The 27,850-nt window shown below is 43.6% G+C and overlaps 1 protein-coding gene across 3 annotated transcripts in view; it reads right to left on the bottom strand.

Moving 5' to 3' along the window:
• CPNE8 (copine 8) overlaps window positions 1-27,850 on the bottom strand; it is a 990,278-nt gene that overhangs the window by 736,369 nt on the left and 226,059 nt on the right. For all 3 annotated transcript variants that reach the window (XM_086967237.1, XM_086967238.1, XM_086967242.1), the window contains one exon: window positions 13,615-13,661. In XM_086967237.1, coding sequence (XP_086823363.1) covers window positions 13,615-13,661 — 47 coding nt within the window. The remainder of the gene's footprint in view (window positions 1-13,614; window positions 13,662-27,850) is intronic.

Raw genomic sequence — 27,850 nt, 5'->3', positions numbered from 1 at the left:
GACTAGGAGAAAGAGCTCTGTGTAGAGCATAACTCGGGTGGTTTCTTTTTAGAACGTTTACATTGTTTGCCAGGTTCTCTCGTCTCACTATATACATTTCAAAACAGTGGATCCTTATCGAGGTAGAATATCCAAGCAACACTCGTGCCGTTTATATCATGGAATTCATTAGAACAAAAAAGAAGAGAAATCAGGAAAAGTTATCTGAAAACAGAAGCTGAACAATACACGTTCACCTGAAAACATTCCACTCTCAACGCAAGCATAATACAAAAAGGAGTTGATCCAGGTTCACTTTCTAAACCCCCTTCCATCATTCCTGACTCCCATTCTATTGAAAAATACACAGCCATCAAATACATTCTTTGTTTTAAATGTTATTACCATCAGAGAAAACACAGATATTCTTGGCTTTTGGCTGAGATCAAGTGTAAAGACAACAACATAGGCTTAAAAAATACCCCCAAAACAACCCTTTCCCCGGAAAACCTCCCACGTAATCCTCCACAAATATCAAACAAAGTCAGCTAAGATTTTAACAACTTCATAACTGTAGAGCACCAATCTATTTTGACACCATGATTTCATACGTTAAAGAAGAGCTATCAGTTGTGGCTTTCAAACCTATCCAAACGATCGCAAAATTTGTGCTAGCAACGAGCACCTTTTTATCAACAGTAAAGCTCAGCAAGATTATAACTGTCCCGATAAATATCACAGTCAAAACAGATTGCTTTTTCCAATTAGGAACCCAACAAAAATGGATGTAATGATAGGTGCAATGAGCACTGTTGGATCATGCCTCCACCTTTGACCTTGAATTCCAAACCCAGACTGCTGGACATATCATGTATCATAAATGGAAGAATATGTGGGCCTGAAATAAAAAACGTCTTTTTTCACTTATGGTCGTCACCTGATATCTGATGCTATGCTGTATGCCTATAGGTTTCCGACAACCAGGTCAGATGAAAAAGAGACTTGCCACCATGCAGCCCAGTGGACACAATCACTTTTCCCCTGGCAAATGAGTCCAAACCCAGAGATAGGTTAACTGTAGCTGCAGGTGGCAAGTGCTGAGAAGGTTGCTCTCAACATGGACTAGCTAACCTGCTACTTTATTATAGTGTCTTACACCCATGAAGGTCAGTTGGAGACATATGCAACAAGTTGCGGAGCATTTCTTACTGAACAATCCCTCATTTGTTCTGCTTCGTCCACCTTCTCTTACCCTAACCTGGCAACTATGGTGCCGCGATAAAGTGCTTAACAGGTGGCCAGTTGCGAAGATCCAAACCTTGAAGCATCTTCCAAACCACTTTGACCACATCTTTTTTCAAATAGCCATTTGCCTATGAAATGCTTTTTCATATTTTTTCCTTATTTAACAACACATATCACCTGAGCTGCTGTTACGTATTAATTGTACCTGGTTAATGTCTTCTCCTTCCTTAATGTGCAACATCAACATCAGCGTGGTAAAATTATAAAGGTGAATGAATACTACTGTCAAAATTTGACTCTGTTCTGCTATTCCCTTTTATTACTGTTGTTCTAATATCCATTCCCTCTGCTGCTCTTACTTCATCTGGGGGCTGGGGAATAGAGGCGTCAGATGGCAATTATTAACAGCTAAGTCACTGTCCACTACTTCTAGTAGCAGACCTCTTCTAATGGCTTTGTTGTGCAAACTTGCACGCATGTAATGCAAGATGTAGTTGTAGCATGTTTTGAGTCGTACATTAATGCCCATCTTGACTTATGCAGGCTTCAGAACAGAGACATAAGGATTCCGAACCTGTAATCCACCATATACCTTGTATAAGTTTGTGCTGCATTATGGCATTGTTGTCTAGCAGTGACGGGATGAAATAAAGTGTCAGAATGCAGTTATATGGCAGAGGCATAACTGCGTAACAGGAAAATGTATTAATTGTTGGTGATATGAATTGGTTGAAGATTATGCAGATAGGAGTGCACTGTTAAACAGTGAGCTTCAAGGTGACCCCTGCAAAGGAGTGACTGAAGAGCACTGTTTTGTAACCTATGTGAATTATGCATGCTACCTGAGTAATGATACACATAATCTGCTTTGATTTGACTAGAATTCGAGGACACAGAGATAGTCAATGACTTATCAACTTTCCTTTTTAGGTCTCGCCTAGCTTCGCAGCGCATGCGATGCTCGCTCTACGAGAACTATTTTCGGAAGTGGAGTTGAAGCTCCGCCTATGCTTTTAAATGGCACGTATCATCCTTTATGGTAAACGCTAGCCTCCGATTGAAAAAAGTGAGGCTTTTTGGTAACCGCCCTGTCTCCTTTTGGGACAGCCCATCCGAACTGGATCGTTTGCTTTACGGCGTTGTGAGGCTATTTGTTATCTAAAGGAGGTGTGTAAGCGTGACATGAGGGTATTTGTTATCTAAAGGAGGTGAGTAAGTGTGAACACATCTGTTTCACCCGCCTTTGTTCAAGGCAGCCGCGTGTTTATTGCTGCATCGCGCTTTCACTTAAAGTGAAAGGCGATTCAAATATAAACAAGCAGCTGCCTTTCGCAATGGCGAGCGCTTGTTACCACTGCCTCATGGCACCACAACTCCATTTCCTGTGTTGGTGTCCTTTTGTTGTTTACGTTTGACTCGGCTTCTCTCTCTCTCATTACACCCCGCCCTCCCTGCTCCAGCCACTCTTCCAGGTCCCCCTGCACTCGTTCCACAACTCTCTCCACCCTCACCCCGGGCTCTCTCTCCCTGTGCAGGGTTAAACAAGTTTGACTAATTCTCGTGCTGCTACCCCCTGCCCTCTGCAGCCATTCGCTGCCTCCTTTGTCTCCTCTCAAAGACATCTTTTCTGCCTGGAGAGGTAATTTCTTCCCTTTTAGGCCGCCCAGCGGGCGGCGGCTGTCTGTTCCACTCTGCCTATCGTCTTCACGTCGGCGATGGCTAAGCCCCCTCCCATGTACACCTAGCGTCTGAAGCCCCTTCCTGCGGGCTCCGTCGAGGCCTATTCTCAGAGTTAAGCAGAAGAGGATGTGTAAGAACTTAGGCCCCATTGAGTGCACCTCGCTCTGCAGCCCCGGCGCTCCCAGTTCGAGAGGGAGTCCTGTTTGTGGTTAAACTTTCTTCTCCAGAGGTTTATCATGTTAGTGCCGCTTTTAGAGAAGGCTGCTCCCTGAGGGGGGTTTGGGAGGCAGAGACCAGCCGTCAAGGCCCTGTTGTTGGGAATGTCATGGTGCTGAAAGAATGCCCACTTTTCAGGTTGGGAGCCTATTGGTCTATTTTTTTTATTTTTTATTAAGTCCTTTGTCCAGCCTTGGTTGAATGCATATGCTTTGCCTTTGTGCAGCTTTCTCTGGGAAACTAGTGCCTTAGCTCGCCTCCACCTGTGAAAAGTGTTTAATGTGACCCCTGAACCTGCGCACTCAGCGATGGCACTTGCGCAATGGTCTTCAGACTTCATTGCTCCCAAAAACTGTCCCCTGACCGCCAGCGTGCAGGAGACCATATGGGTCTCCATTTTACCTGGACACCCGTGCTTACCAAACTCTCTCCCTCGCAGGGGCTTTTAGATGCTGCCTCGCTCGAATGTTTCAGTCCAATGTCTTTACACTGGACTAGGCAGACTCGTGAGGTCCTCTAGGAATACAGGGAAAAGACCTTGAGCCTTAGCCTGGTTTACCTGTCACCTGATGTGTACACGCATGGTTCACACTTGATGCCTTCAATACAGCGCTACGGCTGTTTCCCTTTCCCAGAAAAGATTTGGGGACCTCAAAGGGAATAGTGCACCTCTAGTAACTTTAAAGGCAGAAAAGATGCACGGCTCATTACCAGATATCAAAGGCTCATATAAGATTTCCATTACTTTTCAAGTGTGGATCCCGGTTTTGTGAGCAATAACAAAAGACATTAATTCATCCACTAACTGACAGCTTCTCAGCAACTATCCGAGGCTGAGACCATAACAGAGGACACTCCCACACATTGAACCTTCCTCTAAAACGTAGGTACCAAAGTTGGCTTCTTGCTCACCCCGTGTTGTTTCCCCTTCAACCTGCTAGTTTCACGGTTCACCACAACTGGTAGTCCACAATCCCAGGGAACGCTGAAAAAACTTGCACCTGCGCTCCTTTTGCTGCCCCCCTTAGTCTGCAGATGGAAGAGTGCTTTCTTTGTGCTTTTGGTGGAGCTCCCTCATGGAAACGAGTATGGCTGGACTGCCTGCTTCTGGTTAGAATTCATAAAGAAACAAGCATTTGCATTGCAATAGGTCTCGCATTTGCGAGAGATTACGCTATTGGCATTGTAAATGACAATGCCTTTTATTTATGTTAAAAACCAACACATAAATAAAAGGCATTGCCATTTACAATGTCAATAGCTAAAACTCTCCCAACTGCGAGACCAATTGCATATTATTAATTGCTGGTGGGGCCCGCTAAGTATGTGTGTCCCGCCCAAGCACCCAATGACATATGAAAAATTTGCAATGCGTCAGAATTTCTCCTTCAACTGGGCAACTCTGAAAGTCTTTCCGAAACGTGTGCTTGTATGTCCAGCTGCCAAATGAGCTGTTGATGGCTAGGGCCTAGAATCCAGGAGGATTACACTTGTAAATGGATTTCTGGGCAGGACTGAACTGTGTTTGGTGGTCTAAATAATGGTTGTGAGATCTAGGAAAACTTGCAAGCTCAGCCTCTACCCCAACACACCTTCTCCTCACAGTGCCCACATAATATTACCTATTGACTGAAAAAAACTGTTCCTCCTCAACTCTACTGCAGAAATCTTGATCGGTTACAGCATCACATAGAGGTCTGCTATTATGGAGCAGTGTGTTAAATATTTGATGTTTTGCAACTGGTTATCACCTGGTATGAGTCAGTGATACTTTTGCATCCTATTTTGCAACTATGCACAAATCGCGATTGGTATTCACTTGCCATTTGCACATCGTTATTTTAAAATTTCACTTTTCAAATCTTTAGGACAGTGATTTGCTACATGAATTGCATCACTTGTAACTGCTGCAGTTCTGACATTTTTAACACTTAGCATATCTTCAAGATCGATTTTTATCTTTAAGGTGATTGAGAGTAATTTTGTAACACCTAATGCTCCCTATACCTGGCCAATGGCCCCTAATGCAGTTCTGCAAAGAAGATACATTGCTAGGTCCTCCATAACACTATGAAAAATTTACATATTATGAATATTTTAATCAAGCAAGGAAAACATCTCCCCAGCTGGAATTTGAAGAATTGTAACCACCCAAAAATATTTCTATGTTATAAGGATAGACCGTGCACATTAAAAGAGATGAACAAGTTACCTTCGGTAACGAATTATCTAGTACAGACTCTATCTAGCTGCAGATTCCTTAGCTTTGAATTTCCCAGATGTCAGGCAAGATAGGAAACTTTTGCTGAGCAATTCCCCTTGGGCATGACGTTGGGTGGTTCCGTTCGGCTCCTCGTGACATCATCAGTGTCGAGAATGTCAGTTATGACATTGTGTGCCTACATAGGTGCGCGGACGTCAGTACTTTTCGTTTTTTCCATGCCAGAAGTGCAGAGCCACAGAGTGACTGTTGTAATTGGGTTCAAAATTATGGCCCTGAAAGGGGAGTAACACTTGACCTACTACATCAGTCAGCAAAGCAGGGAGGCATGGGTGGGGCTGTAAGGAATCTGCAGCTAGATAGAGACTCTAGCAGATAATGCGTTACCGAAGGTAAGTAACTTGTTCATCTGATAGAGTCTTCTAGCTGCAGCTTCCTTACCTTTGAATTAGATACCTGAGCCATACCATCCCGGCAGTGGGTTGCGGACTTATGACCTAGACTAAGAAGTCTTGCAGGACTGAACTGGCAAAGTGCCCATCCCTGGGCACTTGACCATCAAGGCAATAATGCTTTGCGAACATGTGCAATGATGCCCACATCGCTGCCTGACTGATGTCTTGGGTAGGGACACCCCGAGCCAAGGCCATAGTTGCAGCCTTTCCCCTAGAGTAGGCTTTTAATCCCTCAGGGGGTTGCTTCTTCGCCAAAGCGTAACTGATTTTAATGCAGAGAACAACCCAGCAAGAGATGGCTCTTTTCTGCACTGCCTTTCCCTTCTTTGCTCCAACATACCCCACAAAGAGTTGGTCATCCACCCGGAACTCCATAGTGCGGTCAAGGTAGAACGACAACGCTCTTTTTGGATCCAGACGGTGGAGATGCTCCTCTTCCTTAGAGGGATGTGGGGGAGCAAATAAGGTGGGCAAAGTAATGGATGGGCCCAGATGAAAGGGGGTCACAACTTTTGGTAAAAATGATGCTCTGGTGTGAAGAGCCACTTTGTCCGGAAAGGACATAAGATGAGGAGGCAAGCAGGATAACGCCTGCAATTCACTCACCCTCCGGGCTAATGTAATCGCCACTAAGAAGGCTGTTTTGATCATCAATAGCTGGAGGGGACAATTGAACAAAGGCTTGAAAGGTGCGCACATTAGGTAAGTGAGGACCAAATTAAGGTCCCATTGTGGCATAATAAAGGGCATGGGTGGAAACAAGGGAGCCAGCCCTTTAAGAAATCTATTCACAATAGGAGATTTAAAGTGAGAAGGCTGGTCTGGCAGCCGCAAAAAAGCAGACAGAGCAGAGAAGTAGCCCATTTACAGTTCCTAAAGCGGAGCCCTGCTGGGCAAGAGTTAAAATGAATAAAAGGACAGTAGAAAGAGAAGCAGAAAGAGGGTCAATGGACCTTTCTGTACAGTATAATACACATTTCTGCCAACAGCAGATGTATACCAACTAAGTGGAAGGCCCATAGCAACCAGAAAAATATTACAGACTTCGGGAGGAAGGTCAAAAGCCATCAACTGCTGCCGCTCAATCTCCACGCATGGAGGCGCAGAGTTGACAGGTCCGGTGGAGAACCCTCCCCTGCTGCTGCGACAGAAGATCCTCCTGAAGAGGCAGCCTGATCGGAGGATCGATGCTCATTCTCAGAAGCTCTGAATACCAGACTCTCCTTGCTCAGTTCGGAGCCACAAGAATGACTTTGGCCCGGTCACTCCTGATCTTCTTCAGAACCCTGGATTGGAGTGGTATGGGCAGAAAGGTGTACAACAGGCCTGAGCTCCACTCTCGATGAAATGCATCGTCGAGCGACAAAAGCCTTGGTAATTCCAGCACGCAGTACTGCTGACATTGCACGTTCTCTTCGGAGGCAAACAAATCCAAGCAAGGTCTCCCCATTGTTTAAAGAGACCTTGCACCACCTCTGACTGGAGATACCAATCGTGATCCGGCAGGCATCGAAGGCTGAGATCGTCCACCCTGGTGTTCAGAGAACCTGCCAGGTGTTGAACCACCAGGGTTATGCCCTGCTGTTCCAGCCATGTCCAGAGATACAGGGCCTCTTGACAAAGGGTCCACGACCCCACCCGCTTTGCTTGTTGCAGTACCACATGGGGTTGGTGTTGTCCATAAACAATACAAATGATGGATGGAGCATTTGAGCAAATCAAACACTCACCCCCAGTCAACTGATCTGGGTTTAATCCATCACCATTCTTTAGCTCACTCAGCCACCCCAGTTCAGACATGGCCATATGCAAATCAGTCTGACCCTCTGCCTCAGTCCAGCCCGAACTGCCAAACCATGTCTTCCCTGGACCGGAAACAAGCATCCTGCACCAACTTCCCCTTGACAGAGGGAAGAAATGCTTTCAATGCCAAGCAAATCACTCGGAGCTCCAACAAATTTATGTGGAGCCCCGTCTCTGCTGGTGACCAGTGACCTCTGATCTCGATCTCGCCCATGTGGCCGCCCCGTCCCAGAAGTGATGCATCCGTCACAGCTGTGAAATCTGGTTGGGGAAGTGAGAGAGGTCTGCCGTTGACCCAATCTTGGTTAGTTAACCACCACTGCGGATCCTTTGCAGTTCCTTCCGAGATCTGAACCACATACGTGAGATCTCCCCAATGCTGTGCCCATTGGAACTTTAAGTCCCACTGCAGAGCCCATAGACGCAATCTCGCGTGTCTTACCAACAGGATGCAGGAGGCCATGAGGCCCAACAGCCTCAAATTCAGTCTCATCGAAATCCAGGATAGAGGCTGAAATATCGGAATCATAGCCTGAATATCCTGGACTCAAAGCTCGGGAGAATAATCCCGAAACTGCATTGTGTCCAGAACAGCTCCGATGAAAGGGAGCGTCTCAGATGGAGTCAGGTGTGACTTCTGCACATTTATAGAGAACCCCAGCGAATGCAGGAGGTTTGCTGTAGTCTGTAGATGGGAGATGACTGTCTGGGGCGAGCCCGCCTTCAACAGCCAGTTGTTGAGGCAGGAGAAGACTGACACCCCTAACCTGCGCAGTTGAGCTACAACCACCGGTGTAGCCCCTTGTTCTTCTTCAGAATCAGAAAGTAGCAGGAATAACAGCCAATGCATACTTCTGAAACTGGGAACCTTTCCATAGCTCCTTTGGCCAAAAGAGCTGTAACTTCCTCTTGGAGCAGCTTTAAACGATCCTCCGCCAGCCGTTCCTGACTCAGCAGAATAGTAGGAGGAAAAGAAAGTAAAGAAAAGAATAGCCCTCCTGGACGAACTGCAAGACCCACTTGTCTGATGTTATAGGTCTCCAGCAGGGGAGATGATGACAAATTCTCCCACCCACTGGTGTAGTGTGGTTTTGCAGAATCAGCCTAGGAGGGCTTGGAGGCTTCGGCTGTGGGGGGAAGTGTGGTAGATGGCTTCTGGCCATCATAGGACAGAATGTGCAGCGTCCACATCCACGAACGGCATGGTTAGTCTGTGTGGGACTGTGGATAGGATAGGGCTGACACGGCTGGTAACCCCTTCCATTGCCATGAAAGGGGGAAAGGAAGACTGGCAACGAGGAGTGGAGGAGAGGCCAAAGGATCGGGCCGTAACTTGAGAGTCCTTGAACCTGACCAGGGCTGAGTCTGCCTTTTCCCCAGAAAGGGGAGTTCCATAAAAGGGCATGTCCATCGAATTGGCCTGGAAGTCCCCCGAGAAGACAGTTGTATGAAGCCAGGCATGGTATCTCAAGGCCACCATCATTGAAATCGATCTGCCCAGCGAATCGATCGTATCTAATCCGCATTGTATGGTGAATTTTGCTGCATCTCACGCGTCCTTGACAGCTTGGGAGAGCACCGCTCAGGCCTCCACCGGGACGTGTGGCAGCACTTGCGCAACCATCTCCCAAAGAGAGTGAGAGAAACGGCCCAATAAGCATGCAGTATTCAACGACCGCAATGCCAGACTGGAGGAAGAAAACATCTTCCCAAATGAGTCCAGTCTCTTGGATTCCCCATCCGGAGGTGCAGAAGGGAATGCACACTGGGAAGTAGAGGCCTGCACCACCAAACTTTCTGGGGTGGGGTGTTGGATGAGGAACTTTGGGTCTCCCGGAGCTGGGCTATGGCAGCGTGCAATCGTCCTATTTACAGGAGCCCCTGTGCTAGGCTTGGACTATGTTCCTAGAAGGATATCCGTAAGTGCCTTATTAAAGGGCAATAGGGGTTCAGAGGTGGAAGCCCCAGGTTGAAGAACTTCGGTCAGGAGATTAGTCCTGACCTGCACTCAGGGCAGCTCCAGTCCAGGGACCTTAGCTGTCCTCTTAACCAACATGGTATAAGATGCCCCCTCCTCTGTAGCCACTGTAGGCGGAGAGAGCATACCAGTGTCTGGAGAAGCATCCAGACCACTGGCTTTCCCAGGTTCCCTATACCAGTCCATTGTCTCCTCAGAGAGATCTTGGTTCTCTAGAGGGTCAGCAGATTCATCCCATTCCTCTCCTGAGCCCTGCACGTCCACAAAGTGCTCAAGTAAAAACATAGAATCCCTTGGTTCTGTTGACATCAGAATCGGTGTCGCTCGATGTCATTCCGGCTCCAAGTCGTCGGGGATGAGGATGGGGCTTGCACCACCGACGGGCATCAGCGAAATTGCAGGCACCGACTTCGACACCCGGGGGTCATGTTGGTATGACCGGCGTCGGCCCGGATCCGGGATCAGATCCCTGAGGCCCCACCGTGGCCGGAGCCGATGACGTCAAACCCAATAGGGCCACATCCCTCAAATACTCAATGCATGGCATCATAAAACTCTTATTTCAGTGGGAGTCACTCCAGCTCCCGGAAAGGGGGGGGGGGGGGGGTGCGGAGTTGACTCTTGCTCCGGCTCTGCAGAACTGTACCTAGAGCATCGGTGCTCCTTACCTTTCTTGACGACGGACGCCAACTGAGGTGAAGATGAAGTCCGCTTGGACTTCTTCTTGTGCCTCTTCCCCGAGTGTCCAGATGACCTCGAATGGGAGGAAGAGGACTTAGGGCTGTGTGAGCAGTCCTGCGACCTTCTCTTCCTCAGAGTCTGGCTTGACGGAGTCGACAGCCAGCCGCGAGCAACTTAATCACTCACTCTCTCAAGGTCTTCGGGGTCATCACCCGACAGTCTAAACACAACTTTGAATCGTGATCCTGATCAAGACACCACAGACATATGCGGTGGGGATCGGTGACCGACATCATGCGAGAACATGTCCCGCAAGGTTTGAAACCTGTCTTTCTACCAGACATCCCTCGCACACGAAGCCAAATCTCACAAATTTCAACAAAAATCGAGAAAAAGTTTGCCAAAAAGCTGAAAAGGGGTAGCTCTTCCCAGATCAGCACTTAACTGGCAACGGAAAGAAAAGAACTGACATCCACGTGCCTGGGTGGTGCCTATATAGGCACCGCGACATCATAACCGACGCTGACAACGTCACGCGTAGCCGAATGAAGCCACCTAATGTGGCGCAAGGGGTATTGCTCAGCAAAAAGTTTCCAGATCCAGCCTGACGCCTGGGAAATTCAAAGGTAAGGAATCTTCAACTAGAAGTCTATCAGATAAGGTGTTTACTGGCCATACTTGATTGCTAACCTGAAAGACTTTGGCGACAAGTTTTGCCACTGGATCCTGTGTGGATACAGCTCTATCAGAGCGGTGGTGCAGGTGACCGGCTTCTTCTCTGGCTCCTTTCTCATAAGGAGGGAGAAGCAACAGGGGTGTCTGCTATCTCTGCCTCTGTTCACGCTCTATACGTAGTTGACGGCACAGCGTGAAACAGACAACCTGCTGATCATAGTGGTTCACTTTGGAGGCGATACTCATACCATCAGCCCCTACGCTGATTATGCAACTGTGGCCTTAAGGGATCCTCCTAATTCACTACCTGTCCCGGTAGATGAACTCTTACGATTTGGCTATATATGGGGTCTTATGGTCAACCTACAGAAATCACAGGTCCTGAATGTTACCACCCCCTCAATCAATTCTAAGTAGATGCTCAATACCCCATTACCAGGGCCGAAACGTATATCTCATACTTAGGCCTACAAATTGCACCTGCAACCATAGACACATAGATTATCTATTATCTCTTTCTCCACAAACACATCAAATCCCTAGCCTTATGGCACCAGTATCGACTCTTCTGGTTGGGTGGTATAACATCCCAAACAATGACTGCCCTGACCAAAGTATTATTATTGTTCCAGTCTTTTCCACTGACACCTCCCCACAACTCTTTGAAGATAGTGCAGACAGAAATTAATCAATATTTGTGGGATAAGAAAAAATACGTACACACCATAAGCTGATCCAAAGACTGGTGGCAGAGAGGGGCGCCTTGGTGTATCCAATATTAATCAATATTATTAAGTAGTGTAGATGCACTACATGGTAGAGTGGGGCCACACGGAAGTGGAGTAGCACTGATGCTTTTTGGACCAGACAATGCAGGCATACATATCTGGAAGGCTCCTTGGCTACCAGTGAAACATAGAACACGGAGTCTAACCACTGCACCTGTTTCTTGAGCCACCCTGGCAGTCTGGGACAGAGTAGTGGTCCGCAGGAAGTTAACGTCCCATCCATTCCTGATTACAGCGATTTTCGAAAAACCAGACTTTACCGTGGGCCTACATCCAAACAGCTTCATACACTTACAACAAACTGGTTGCAAGAGAATCAGGCACATGTTTAATACAGAAGGGACTCTCCCATTCAACCGACTGAAAGCTGATACGGACTTCTAGAATCAGATTGCATACATTATCTTCAGATTAGACAGTGGGTATCTCACCCCTCCGTTAGACCACACACACAAACAGAGTTCGCGCACTTTGAGAAATTGATCTACCTGAAAGATAAAAACAGCTGTTTAATGTCTAAACTATACACTCTATTAGCACTGCCCCCATCGCAAGAGAAAAATTCAGGTCAGAAATATTGGGACTCAAAATTAGGTTGGATGTTCACGTACAAGGAGTGGGAGGATATTTTCTACCACGCATTCCACACTGCACCCAACACTTCTAGTAAATAAACACCCATAAAGATAGCTACACAGTGGTACCTGACCAGGTGACCCCTGCCCATGTCCAAAGGTGCTAGATAAGTTGTGGGGATACCAGCTCACTACCATATTTGGTATGGAATTGCCTGAGGTTGACTCATTATTGGGAGAAGAACCTAGATAATAATGCTAAATTTTTCAATACTCGGGTCCTCCACTTCCCAGCTTATGTTATACACAGTTGCATTCAATTCAATTAACATCACTCGTTAAAATCTCCAAAAGGTTAACACATCGCTTTAGCACAGTGGGTGGCACAGCTGGCAATCCTCTTCTTGTGGGGATCAGACAGGATTCCAACCCAGTCAGCCTGGCAACATAAGATGTGGAAAAGATAACTTTTTATGCAGAGACATACCAGGAGTTATGGGCACCTTAAATTAGTCTCCTATCATTTGAATTCAGTCAGTTGACATGCCCAAGCTATCTTGAATTGCTACATCAGATATCACCATTCAGGGAGTCTCTGAAAGCAGGTGCTGATGGGCAATTGGGATGGACACTTTGGGAACAACTCACTGATATCCTTTGGTCTCTACAGCTGGGTGGATAGCCAGCGAGTTACCAATTGTTTCACTATAGGAATGTGAGCGGGAGGGCAAGGGGGGAGAAAGGGGTTTGGTTCATTGGTAGGGTTGTTCCTTGTTTCTGTTATGCAAGACAGAGCACACTGGCCTACAGGTTATTGGTGATCGATTTAGATATGTGTTTTATTTCTTTTGTTTGTTGTGTCTCTGAAACTCAAGAAACAGAACTGATCCATAAAAGAGATAAGGTTGCCTCTTTAATTTGTGAAAGAGTTTAGTGATAATTATGTATAATCATAAAAAACTACGTATTCAAATGTATGTTTCATTAATCATATTTTTACGAGTCATCCATAAAACATATAAATATGACAATTTGACCCATCTAATTTTGCATTAGATGCTTTAGACCTTGAAATTACCCAATAGCTATCCAAATTGCACAATATCAAATAACACACAATAACAAGCCCATTGTGGTTAGCTCTACTAAAACAGAACTAAACCAAAGGTGTTAGTTCTGCTGCGTCATGAAAATAGGAATAATATACTACCAAGAGGTAAAACGTGGCACTTCTGAGCTTAGAGAGCCCCTTAATATAGAATTCTAGAAAATAACAATTGCATATTATAGTACATATGGATCTGAAAATGGTACATACCTCTCTCCATTCTTTGTTTCCAATAGCCTGAGTATACAATACACACACTGCAAAAAAGTAAATGAATTATTATTATTTGTCTGCAGGAATACCAAAAGCACACACACCATAGGAACATAGAAAACTTAGGTACAATACTTGTTGAACACCTATTGCAAGTCCTGATCTCACAACAGGTAGTACTCACAAAATGACTATGCTTTGAGGAATCATAGCATTATTATGAAAATTATTATAAAGATGATTATGCAAGATGTTTTGAAATGCACAGACATTTCGCTTACTGGTTACGGAGCATGTGTTGGGAGTTGTTAACTCGCCACAGTGTCAGTACAATCCGATCAATAGCTAGGTCGAACAATCCACTGTAAACTTGGGTTACTGAGGTAAAAACCGGGGATTTGGTGTGGCTTACTGAGGTTTGTGGTGTGGTGCATAGTTATTAATGGGTTAGGGAAGAGAAGGAGAGCAAGATAAAACAATCCCTGCTAGCAAATAGTGGTCCAAATGGATGGTGGGGTGTATAAAAGTTCTTTGATGATCACTACATGCTATGTTGTCTCTGGCATATTGTTATCCGTTAAATCTTAGCCACGCCTTAAGAGGACTACAGATTTAGTTGCAGGGATGCCAAGGAGCCGGTATCTCAGATTCCTGCCACTTAACCCACCCATAATTTGGGAAAGAAAATAAGTTACTTAGATGTAACTGTAGTTCTCCAGCATTGGAATCTTTCATAGATTCACATGCTTGAATCAGTCCTTGTCATCTAGATGGGTGTCCCCGGTACATTAAAATAGCAATATAATATTAACAGAAACTAGAAAAAAGGTCCTAGGCCCCTTTCATTTTGTAACATAGCCCAGTCGTTTGTTAAAAGAAACCAAATATAGGTTTCAACAATTCAGAATGCCCTACCCTCTAGAACACTCCTGAGGGAAGCTCCTGCCCTTCAGATTTTCAAATCACAAGCGTGGGAGATACACCTCTGAACAAGCATTGGCATAGCCAATAAGTCTCGCCTTTGGAACCATATAAGTTTTTAACCATGCAGCACATTATTCTGAGTGCTTAACATTTACATTTGCACTTGTGATGTGATGGTGGCTAGAGGTCATGGTAAGGAAGAGGGATACAAGAATGGGAGATGGTAATCTTTGTTACATGTAAGTGCAGTGGTGTCTGCCAGACCCTTGTAAACATAAAAAAAAACTCCAAATACATAAACATACAGAGAGGGTCTTTTGGCCAGCCCTCTTTTGTCTGTTCAGGTGTCATCATTACACTGCTTCCCCCATGACAGCATACTGCCTAGGGCACTCGTGTAACTCATTTCTGCCACAGGCTCTATTACCCTGTGAGCAAGAGCATTTGTCCTGGTAACAATTGCACACCTGTCTGAAAATGAGTTTCCTTCATCGTCTGGGCAGTCCATTAGATTTCCATTTTTTTTCTTTTCTTTTATAAATACCCTTTAATTTTTTTTGCTCTACTTGTATTTTGAGCAACCTGCAGCTCCCCAGACTATCCTATCGAGCTGCCTGCTTGCCCTTCATTTAATCTCCAGTGTGCTGCATCTTGTGCTGCCACTATTTCTAAACTGAGAAGCCACTTTACAATGATATTGTCCATAGTGTTTAATTATTTTACTTATCCAATATAGTCACTATGTTTAGCAGTATTACATTGGCCACCTTGGCTTAGTACAATAGTGATGACCATACACTTTAGCATTCAAAGATGACAGCCCAGAACGATGATAACTAAGCAGCTGCCTTGGAATACTATTGTGCATAACCTATCATTCTTTAACGCTCAAAGATGTCCATAAAATCGCTTCTACATATTGAAGCTATGATGGCACTTTAAAATAATGATACACAATGTACAATACAAATTCAAGACAGTCATCTGCCACATTTGTCATTTTGTATTGCAAGCATATGTGCGCCAAGTTTAGGTGGTGGCACATTTACATTTTTCTATTTTTCAATCCATATCCTTGTGGGAATTTGTGTGTCCGTTTTATTTCAGATGAATAAAAGCAAGAAGGTTTTAATGGATGGATGAAATGCATGAGTGCAAGAAAGAGTGAAAGCTCATTAGTGGGTGATAAGCCACATTCAGTTTTGGGTCAGATCTACTGGCATTGAAAATGCTCGTTTTTAGCAATACTTCTACAATTGGACCCAGAATAGACTGTGAACTATAAGAATGCTTATTAATACCAACGATATTCTAAAGAGAAGCTCAACCAAATATCGGATCGCAATGAAAACAACGTGATTAGAACGAAGACAGCAAACTGCATGATAAACAAAACCTTAATTACAAGCCCAACATGATCACCAGGAGCAAAAGATTAAGCATCATTACACATTGGCAGACCGCCTGGACCTGGACGCGCGAGCTCAGGTACTTCCCATCACTAGGAAGCAGCCAAAAGAAGGGATCTCTTTGGGATTTTTCAGTTGACCTGTGTAAAATGCATACATTAAGGCCACACAGGTATGCACACCTTGAACACACTGATCCATGTACTTGGACGTAGGGAAGCCTTCTTAGTTGCGGATGGGTTTACAGAGTGCCCTCATCTGAAATGAACTAAAAACTGCCCCTGTACCTGGTCATAGGGTGTGGTCTCCAGAACCTCTCTGCAAATCTGGGCGCACCGCTGAAATTTACGGCGTCTGAAACAGCTCCACCCCTGTAGCAGTGGCTCTATGTCCAATGCCATTACGCAGTCTAGAAAAACCACTCACACAGCCCAGGGCATCTCTCTCGCCCAGCAACCGTACGTTAATACGCAATGGAACTGGGTATTTGGAAGTAGACGGGAGTTTCTTTAAAAGCCACTCACATCTCTAAAACTAGTATGATGGACCAGACCAATTTACAATGAGAAAGAGGCTTGAAATGCAGAGTTGTGGCGTTAAATAACTTAACAGATCTTGAAAGTATTCAGTTCCGCATTTTCGTGTTGAACTGTAGAACCATTAAAAACGTTTTAACAAAGTTGAATGAATACTAAATTTCTATTTCATTTTGTTAATCGAATCAACCGAAGGTGAGGCACGTCTGTAAGGAGGAAGTTAACACATAATGGGCGCAGCTCTAACGGAGTGAGCACCTCATGGTGAGTCGCTTCTGAGCGGGGCACATCACGAGGAGGTCGGCGATGCTGCTCATCGATGAAACCGGGTGCTGCTGTTGGACTCTACTTTATGTGCGCGCGCTAAAAGAAAATTTTAAAAAGCACGAAGTGTTGCACGCTCGCGCGGCGGTGCTGCTCGTAAAAGCAGCTACAGCCTCACGTCTGGCAAGTGATGTGCGCACACCATGACAAGTTGTAGTTGATTCTAGGACTCTAGTAAATATTTCCGATTTCATGCCCTTATGTGGTTATATCAAATCATACCCTTATATAGGCATAAGAATCATACCCATATTAAGACATAGTCAATGCAGTCAAAATACGGCAAGGCTACTCCCATAGACTCCTAGAAAGCACAACGCGTTCTTAAATAAACCAAGCCTCCAGCAGCCCGGGAATTCCACCTGCTTCTGTATTCATTTGTCCTAGAACTACTGGAGTCCTGAAAGAACTGCGAGTTCCTAGTGACGTCTTATGTCCAACCTTAGGTCAAACTCAGCACCTTCCAGGTATAAATATACCAGCATCTGCCTTAAGCAACACACAATGGTTTGGAGCAGATCGGCTATCTACTTGCACGACGCCCTACTGATGCGAGTGCCGAAGGAAGCCGACCCTCCCTGCTGACACACTGAGAGAGACACTGTCTTTTCTCCTGCCCAGAAATCCAGCTCCAATCTTTCCCGGTCACCCTTGCGGGTTGCTGGGAGATCGAGTCCTGAGAAAGAGATACAAGACCTCCTTCATTCTATAACCAAGGTACGGAGCTGATTTGACCCATAGAGAATTCTTGATTCAGATTCTTGGCAAAAACGATAACTCATCTACTCCTTCCCTGTACTAGGCTTAGGTTAGGTACACCGGGGTAGGCGTATCTTAGAAACCCCAGTTGAGTATGTTTAGTCATTATTTTATCGTTGTATGTATTTTATCCATTTTAAGTATCTTATGGCTTAGAAACCATATAAATGCTTTTACAGTATTATTTCATAATACTCATTTTACTGTACGCACTTTACTTTATGACAAGTATTGCAATTGTGGCAATTCACTTCTCTTGCATGAGAAAGAAGACTGCTCAATAACTAACCTTTTTATTGAAAACGCCCGTCTCTCTATTTCTCTGCACTCCTGGTGAAACTAAGCATGCACGATTAACTGAGTGAAATAGCTATCTATTGTTTCCGCGACTCTGGAGATATACTCCTTACTCTGGGGGAGCAAAGTTGTCATGCTTATGCGGTTGTCAGAAACTAATCCCTTCTTGTCTATTCAGGAAAGTTAAAACCTTCTTGTTTACTTGAGAAAGTTTCTAGTGACCTCTGAGCTAGCTGGCATTTCATAATTAAGTCTAACATATTCAACAGAGACCTAGTCGACCTCAGTCCTACATCTACACTGTCGTTTATGTTATTCCAATGCGCAGAGCCTATTGGGAATATACAACTACACTACATGGCGCCCAACGTTTGGTAAGGCGATAATTTAACACAAGATACTAGAGTAACTCAGTCGTGCTTTTCACACAGACCCCTTTTTTCCGTAAAAGCTCCAAATAGACGTCTGGAGGGTAAAAGGTTAATATCCGCCAGAACTTAGTAGGAAGAGATTCCTATGTAATAGTTTTTGGTTTATTCAACGTTGAAGGATACAGTGTTCCAAAATATTGTGCACCTAATCTTTGTTTCCTTGAAACTTTCTCTGCAAACTTTCTGTCAGCAAAATGACAGAGAGTGATGACGAAAGGGAGAGAGCTAGAATAGCAACTCAACTATTAGAGGAAGACACAAGTCTTCAGCAAAACAACCCGGATGCAATAATCATCCGGTAAATGTAAGGAAGAGTGTAACTATAAAACTTAAAGAAAATGGTGTATTATTGAGAGGTGGTACAGTCATATTTGTGGTAGAGGCACATGAATGTCGGCAGACAGAGGTATTCTATTATTGGATAAATTTTCCAGCAGCAAATGCTGTAACACATGAGTTCCACTACTAAAAGCAGGGGAACCTCCCGCGAAATACGTTCCTTTCGAGGACGTTGAAATTCCACTAACTTACCAGGAGCAACAGCTCTGGTTTAATAGCACCCTAAAACATCAAAATCACAATCCCAGGCTCGGTCCACTAGGTAGACCAGGAGCCACATGGCCGGTTCTAGCCAGCTATACACCACATCCTGACATTGAAGAAATGTCAGACAGAGAACTTTTAGTTCAACTAAAACAATTAATTAAAATACATAGACAATTGGTACAGTATGTCATGCGGACTTTAACAGTCCAACCTGCTGTAAAAATTCCACAGCACACCCCTCACCAGGGGAACACTAATAAAATTACACCCAGACTATACAATCAGTCATTGGTAAATTACCCGCAAAACGGGAACAAATTCCGTTCTGGTTAGCTCAAAAAATTACTCAAATAGAGGCAGTATTTCCTGATACTACCCCTCACGAAAAACACAGAATTCTGACCATCTGCCTACCAATGAGGATTGCACCACATGTGGAGGACTGTGACACTTAGGGAACAGTCTTTGCTTCAATCTACACAAAAACACATGGTGTTCCGTCTATGCCAGTTTTACCAGATGTTCTAAGACAGATTCAAAATGAATACGGTCCAGAGCCTGCTTTAAATCTAGGTATGAAATTACTGAAAGACTGTAAGCAAGTCTCGGCTATACTACCAGCCAACATAAAAGGAGAAGCAGCATACGTGGCGAACCGCCAGAAATTAAAAGAAACAGATATAGCAGAACAACCATTTGAACCTGCCAGAATAATTGAAAAATCCTATGAAGAATTAGGTAGAGACAGTTTGTGTGGGAAACCACTAAAACCACAACTAACAGAAAATCCTGAAAAGACTTTCATTAAAAATAACTTAATAAGTCCTAAAAAGAAGGGGGAGGGTAATAAGCAAACCACTCCCATGGAAAAACTGTTTCAGACCAGAGGAAGGTCTCCCCAACGGAGAGATAGATCTCCAGACCGGGGGGGAGGTAGGTCTCCACAACGGGAGCCCTCTGAAAAAAGATATAACCTTAGAAAAAGGGATAATTTGAAAAAACCTGACAGATATCAAGATATTGATACACGTCCCTCTCGATCTTTTCAGACTTCCTCACAGAAATCGGAAAGAAGAAGACGGTCAGAACATAAAGAAGAGCGCGTCAAGTCCAAAGACAAAGAACCTGCTCATCAAAGTAAAAAATTATAGTTTCCCAAAAAGAAGGTAGCCAGTATTAAAGTAAAACATGCCGAGGATTCTGAGGACACAACTCAAGAATGGAGAATGGGCCCAGACAATGCTAGACAGGGCAGCAGAAGTGACCATAGCTCGCAAGATCCTGATGAATCTTCTGGAGACAGTGGACACGAATGAATACATTCAAGTGGAAACTGCAGACACCAGAGTCAGTGTCCCTCATAAATTATATGAAATCACATTACGTATAGAGGGGGACAAAACTAGAAAAATAAGAGGTCTCTTCTGGGAAGAACCTATCTAAAGGTTATGATATCCTTCTAGCAGAAAAGGACTGGCCACCAGAGTTTGTCAGGGGGTGCCCACATGGCGAAGAAATGATTATCAAAAATCAAGAAAGACTAGCTAGGTTTTTTACAGGTAAGACTCAATGGAGTACGTATGTCAAGGAAAACCAGTAGGTTTTTTTTGAAAGCCCTCACCCACCAACCTAGTTGGTGGCATGCTTCATCATCGGGCCCACCACAGTGGCACCTAACGTGCCCCGGGTGTGCTTCGACGCCAGATTACTGCGGAGCTGGTATAATTACTGAGTGTGCAGTGTGGTGAGTGTGAAGGTGAAGATTAAAAAGCCATACAAAAATCCCAGCACCCGAGGGTAAAAAATATTTTAATAAAACTGGGTATCTGTTGGCACATTAAAAGGCAGACGGACACGGTGGAGTATGGATTATGACCTCCAGTGTCCTGTGTGGTCTACATGTTTCGTCCTTCCGGGCGCCGCAGAAGGACGACAGGTCCAAGGAGGAACCAGATCGAGAGTTTCGGTCTTTTTCTCTGCCAGGCGACCCAAGGAGGCTTTGAACAGCAAAATACTGTCAAAGCGAGAGGGAATCCCCTTCTCACCCATATAGCACCTTAGTGCGTGCCACACATAAAATCTAAAACACTCACTGTAAATTAATTTTATAACCCCACACATACTCACTTGGTCCTGAGGAAAGCCTGTTTCAAATTAAGAAAGGCCAGGCTGAAACATGTAGACCACACAGGACACTGGAGGTCATAATCCATACTCCACCGTGTCCGTCTGCCTTTTAATGTGCCAACAGATACCCAGTTTTATTAAAATATTTTTTACCCTCGGGTGCTGGGATTTTTGTATGGCTTTTTAATCTTCACCTTCACACTCACCACACAGCACACTCAGTAATTATACCAGCTCCGCAGTAATCTGGCGTCGAAGCACACCCGGGGCACGTTAGGTGCCACTGTGGTGGGCCCGATGATGAAGCATGCCACCAACTAGGTTGGTGGGTGAGGGCTTTCAAAAAAAACCTACTGGTTTTCCTTGACATACGTACTCCATTGAGTCTTACCTGTAAAAAACCTAGCTAGTCTTTCTTGATTTTTGATATATAAAAGCGGGGATTCAGACTAGCTTACCTAGTCCTCCCTCTCTCCTTTGATTCAGTGAAGAAATGATTATGCCTGCCTTGTCAAATCACATTCCAATTCATAAAAAATACACACATGCTAGAAAATGGGCAGTGGCCCAAGCTCCTGCATTATATAAAAATCATGTAGGATGGGATGATGATTCTCCTCACCATAAAATCCAGTTAAAAAAATCAACCTACTGCACAAAGGCAGTATCCTGTTAAGCAAGAAGCTAAAAAACAAGTCAGGGAGATCTTGGATCAACTTGAGTACCAGGGGGTGATTGAAACATGCACATAACAAATGAACAATCCTTTGTTTCCTGTATCCAAACAAGACAATTCATATCGTCTAGTATTGGATTACAGACACTTAAATTCTTGTTGCAAAACATTTGCAGTACAAAATTCACACCGATGAATAACATTGTGCGCAAAAAATATAAAACGACATTAGATATTTCAAATGGTTTCTTCTGTCAAAACATTGCACCAGACAGCAGGTATTTGACCGCTTTTTCAAGTATGGGGACCCAGAGCAATTTTGTTGTCTCCCACAGGGATTCAAGAATAGCCCAGGATTATTTTCAGCCAGAGTAACAGAGTTACTACAAATGTATGATGATGAGGCATTATCCTATGTTGACGATCTCTATCTAACAGACAATGACCTGTAGACACACTTGAAAAGAGTGAACACCATAATACTTGGGTTTGCATCTGAAGGGTACAAATTTAACTTGAAAAAGTCACGAATTGCCCACCTCAATGTCCTATTTTTAGGATATGAGTTATTAAGTGAAGGCAAAAGCCTAGCAGACAACTTCTTAGAGAAGTGTGCAGTACTACAAGCTCCAAAAACGCAAAAAAAATTACTATCAATTCAAGGTTTCCTGAATTTCAGAAGAACTTACATTCTAAATTATGCAGAGAGGGTTAAACCGCTCTACAAACTAATAAAACCTGATTTCAAAGCAATTAATTGGACTCAGAAACACACAGAAATGTTACGATCATTAAAAACAGAAATATTAACAAAAACAAAACTGCAAACACGCGCGAACTAATGCAACCTTGTAATCCGAGTCATCCCAGGACGATGCGGATTTACATACCTAACTTCTAATGAGGGAGAAACGGTACCAATAGCTTACAAATCACACTTGTACATACAGGCTGAAATGAAATTCAGTTCTACTGAAAAGATTCTAACTGCGGTACAAACTTCTGTAGCAAAAGAAAGAGCCCTGGCACAAGGTAAACGCATAATAATCGTTACACCAATACCTGCCCTAGAAGCAGTAACAAGAGCAAGCATTCCGAATGCTAAAGCCTTACATCCGAGATGGATACAATGGGTTAATTCTCTTGCTGCATCAGACGTAGTATACAAATTTGATCCTAACTTAAAAACGCAAGAATTTCTCCAATACGAATGTCCTCTGCCAGCTGAAATTCTGCCTCTGGAACAGTACACCTGTGTAATCTACACAGACAGATTTGCACAAACACTACGTTGTGGATAAAAAAGTTTACAATGCGGCATGTGTGATTGTAAAAGGTCGCTGGCGCATAGGAACATTTAGACCGTTAATCACTAAAACTGAATCGCTCAGAAATTGTACAGCTCAGGGAGCTGAACTACATGCTTTTAAGATGGCGCTTGAAAATGCAGATCGCGAATTCCCCACACTAATAGTGTGCGATTCACATTACTGCGTCCAGTCTTACAATGAATACTTACAGAACTGGGTTCAAAATGGTTTCAAAGATGCAAACGGTGGCATAATAAAGCATAAAAAGCTTTGGGAACAAGTAGTTCTTTTACAGAAAGAACTAAAAAGACTCATGTGATGCATACACTGAGTCATCAGCATGATGGCGTTCACGTTGTGGGGACTTCATTGGCTGATGAGGCCGCAAAGGCGGGTGTGCAAATGGCTTCCTTAGCTGCAATCACCCGGTCAAAAACAAAAATAGACAGCGAAATAATACAATCTGTCAGTGCTTCAGTAAAAAACAGTAATAAGACACTCCCGAAAGGCTTTCCAGTAAAGTACTCATACAAAACTGATGCGAATAATGTTCCTTTTGCGGTGATCCCTGGAGTGGGGGATAGGGCAATTCCAAACATGGAACACAGATTAGGACTAATTTTAGCGGCACACGAAGGGCTCGTTTCTGCACATGCTGGTATTTCCTCCACAATATCATTATTAAAACAGAGATATTGGTGGCCACATATGAGAAAACAGACTAGAAATTATGTTCTAGAATCTGAAATATGCCAAAGAATGAAAGTATCAACAGTAAAACGACCAGCATAGACGCCCCTTCTGATCTCAGATAAAGCATTAGCATGTGTTTACCTGGACCACTGTGGTCCCTTGCAAAGGGTTGGAAACTATAAATATATCATGGTCGCAGTGGATTCCTGTACGAGATTCATTTGGATGTGGCCCCAGCGCTCGGCTGACGCCAGAACTGTTATAAAAGATTTGCGAGTCTTTATCGGCACATACGCAATTGGCATGCTACATTCTGACCAGGGTCCTGCGTTTAGCTCTCGAGCTTACAAGGAGGCCATGACCAGCTTGGGCATTGCATTGCGGTACTCTAGTCCATTCCATCCTGATGGAAATGCGGTAGTGGAGAGAATAAAACGTGACATAAAGCAATCTATAACAGCGAGGGTATTAGGTTCGGGTGATGGGTGGGTCAACCATCTAATAAGTGTCCAACGTAGTCTTAATAATCTTAATAATCTGCCAAGAAATTCTCTGGGTGGAATCACTCCGTATGAACTTTTGTTTGGTACAAGAATGATAATCGAAGATCTCGATTGTCAGACTTCAGTGGTGGAACAAAAAGCTTTTGATATCAAAGATCGTTTGGCTGTTTTACAGGACTTGAATGAAACAAGAAGAAGTAACACAAAGCTAAAGCCAACGGCCACTGAAGAGAAACCACCTGTCACAGCAAGACCTATCTGGATTCCAAAGATTGGGGATCTGGTCAGAGAAAAAATCGCGGTAAAGAAGGAATTTGGGCCTTCTTACAGAAAAGCAGTACCTGTCTTAGCTATCAGCGGAACAAGATCAGTCGTACTACCGCCCCTTGCTGGTAAAAAGGGAAACAGAGTTGTATCAATCGATCTGGTAAAACCACAAACATGTGGCCAGTAATAAGTAGTAGGCCTAGTGGACTCCCAAGAAGTAGCAGAAGACTAAACCCTGCTACAATCCAATAGGTTCAAACTGAGAGACTAATCACATTCGATAAACCTGCAGTGAATAAAAAAGGACTATGCAACAAAGTCATGGAACTTGTGCCTCTTGAAACCCAAATTGCAACAGTTCATCAAGAAACACCTGTCTACAATGATGTAGCCTCGGACTATACTAATATGAAAAAGGAAGAAGCAACTACAAAGATTAATAACAATCCTGATGCCATCCAAACAATTGACAGAACTGCATCTGGCTACTTCATCAATTTCGATGACTTTCCTGATGATCAAAGTGAACATGAAGACAAGCCAGCAAACAAAACTTTCAAAGACAAAATTTCAGAACTCTTTCATCAACTTGGGGAAACATATCTGATTTCACTGTGGATTGAATTGCGGATTGTGTTAGGTGTACTTATCCTCCTGTTCTGCCTCATTTTAATTCTAAGCTTGGGAAGAATGATTGATGGAAAATACAGCATAATGGACACAGCAAGTCAGAACATCAACTTTGTTCTAAAACCTCACAGATCCTCACACATTGAAAAAAGAGAACACTCATCAGTGAACATCACAGCCAGTACTTTCTCTGATGATTGGGACTTTGAAAATATTAACAATATGATGTCATATTTAGAAATGTCAGCTAAATATACAGAACATGATTATTTACAAGGTTCATCAAATTATGAAGAAATGTATTGCTATAATCATTCTGTCAAAAAACAAGGGGACCCACTCAATGGCTCGGGACCATGGGTATCAATTATTTTCAGAAAACAAAGGTCCTAAGCCTAGAACATTATTTCAACGCAATGTCATATAGACCACAATCGGACACTATATGTACTTTTCTTATACCCAGCCGGGCAAAGAATTTATTTAGAACAATTATTCAAAATATAAGTTACAATCAGACAACAAACATTTGGCGTTTGAAGTAAGGCACAAGCCTGTGCCGTACTAAGAGATAGAGGAAAGTTGTGAGAGAGGGTGCAGAGGAGAGGACAGTTTACGTCAGGCAAAGAGAAAGTTTGAGCAAAGCCGGATTCTGCTTAAAATTCAAATCGGCAGTATTCCCCACAGTAGTACATACATGTATAAATATTCATAAATCAACTGTATGTCTACTGAGCAAAGTCAACGGCGTTTCGATCCCGCGCTCAAAATAATGGGATCATCATCAGGACTTAAATGTTGCCTGGTATAACAGGTGTCTCTGCCCAGAATCATATAAAAGAAAAATTGCCTGTAAGGAAAAAACAGAAAAGCAAATATATATGGGTTAACGACTCTGTCCTCCAGAATTTATTCTCTGGACAGCATTGTGTCATCTGCTATTGATATAATAGAACAGGATATGCTAATGTTACAACATGGCCAGTCCCAATTACGTTCTATTGTACAGTTAGGCTGGACGTTACAAAATTTGCATTCAGGCTACATGCCATGGCGTCTGATAAACACAACGTCATTATTTTCTATCTTTAACCTTACTGATAAACAAATCTCTTTGGCACAAAGAGGGGCAGACTATACAGTGCTGAGCATTGAAAAACTAGAAAGATTACCATTGACAGACTCCGAAAGACCTGTCATTGAATGGATAATACATGGCACCATTACAATTCCGATTACGACTTTTCAGTTTCAATATTGCCAAAAGTATGTACCAACATGCCTGTTTGAAAGGTTGGGTAAAGGGTACATCAAGTCACCTGGAATTTACCCTACACACATAGATGTTGGAGTGGGGGCAAGAAAGAGGTATTCCTTAGTGGTAACAACTGTAAAAATTCACTAAGCGGTACACTTCTGTGTCAAGGAATTAACTTACACGGTCAAATAACCTTTCATGCCACCTGCACGGCACCCCTGCTACACAGATAGAGCCTTTTATCAGACAGCTTTCCAACGGCAGCTACGTTTTAATAAGTGACCACAGCTGTTGTGGCATGGTGCCAGGAACGGCCTATCTCGTGAGCGTTACTACCAGGGTCACTTGTTGTATGCAAGTATTGTATCCAAACAACAAGCTAGACATGGAGGCGGCAATATAGCCTTCTTTGAATAGCTCTTCTATTCAAATTGATACTTTAAGCAGAATGAAGTCTATTCTTTTACAAACAACTGTGCCTTTAACCTAGTCTAGAGAAACGTATGATCTGCAAGTTGCAAGGACAGCAGCAGAAATACATACATTATTATCGATAAATTGCCCCGTACATTTCGTAGAAATGTTAAGCCAAATCTTAAACATGTCTGATACCAGTGGCATCGCACATGTATTTAAGACAATTTTTTCGGGACTGTTAGCACCCTTTGAAGCAGTCCTGAGCATCTTCCCGAGTTTCGTGCACTCTGTGTTCGGCGGCCTGCCTCTCATCTTGGGACTCGTAGCAGGAATCCTATTTTTGTTCCTTCTGCTCCGATATGGCAAGTCAAGTCACAGACAAAACTCAGGCTACAATGGAGGGCACGATCCTAGCAATGCAATACCGAGAGCGGATTACTAAAGTCCTCGGCTTGGCTCAGCTAAGAGATCTGAATACTACCTGGTTTCTTTCATTCAGACCAATCTGGCAAGATTGCATCTTAACTGTTCTACGATGCCTGCTATGCAGAGAAGAATGCGTGTTAGACATCTTTCTCTTACTTCCATCAGCAGTACCTATGGATATTGATACTTTGTTTGGTTAGGTAACGGCTCATGCATTGTGTTGTCTCCAGCGGCTACTCATTCTGATGAAGGCATTCGTTGAGAACTCACCATTACGATTAGATGGCGGTGAGGTACGAGATGAAAGCGGCATACAGGTACAACCTTCTGTGAACATTGCTGATCCAGATAACGCTGACGGTAATGCATCTCACATATGCACTATTTCCACTTTTTCGGAAATGGCCCAACTTTCACTTACTGTTGTAGACAAATTTTTTGACAGCCTATCTGAGTTAATGTTCTCTCCTGATTTTTCCCAGTTCCCAAAATATTTACTTTTTTTGGCACATGATACTCTGCTTAAAGTAGAACTATTCTTAGAGAACAAGATTTCTATTTTTAGAAACTCTAGAGACAATATTTTTACTTAGTCTCTAGCACATGTGCAGTCTTGTATAAATATGTGATGAAATGGTCTCGACCTTCTTTTCTGTATTAAGAGCCATTTCATAAATGTAAATTTCGTGATTCATTCAGT

This window comes from Lissotriton vulgaris, chromosome 1_1 (assembly GCF_964263255.1).
Source record: "Lissotriton vulgaris chromosome 1_1, aLisVul1.2, whole genome shotgun sequence".
NCBI lineage: Eukaryota > Metazoa > Chordata > Amphibia > Caudata > Salamandridae > Lissotriton > Lissotriton vulgaris.
The sequence above is the reverse complement of the archived record's forward strand: the minus strand, read 5'-3'. Positions and strand labels throughout refer to the sequence as shown.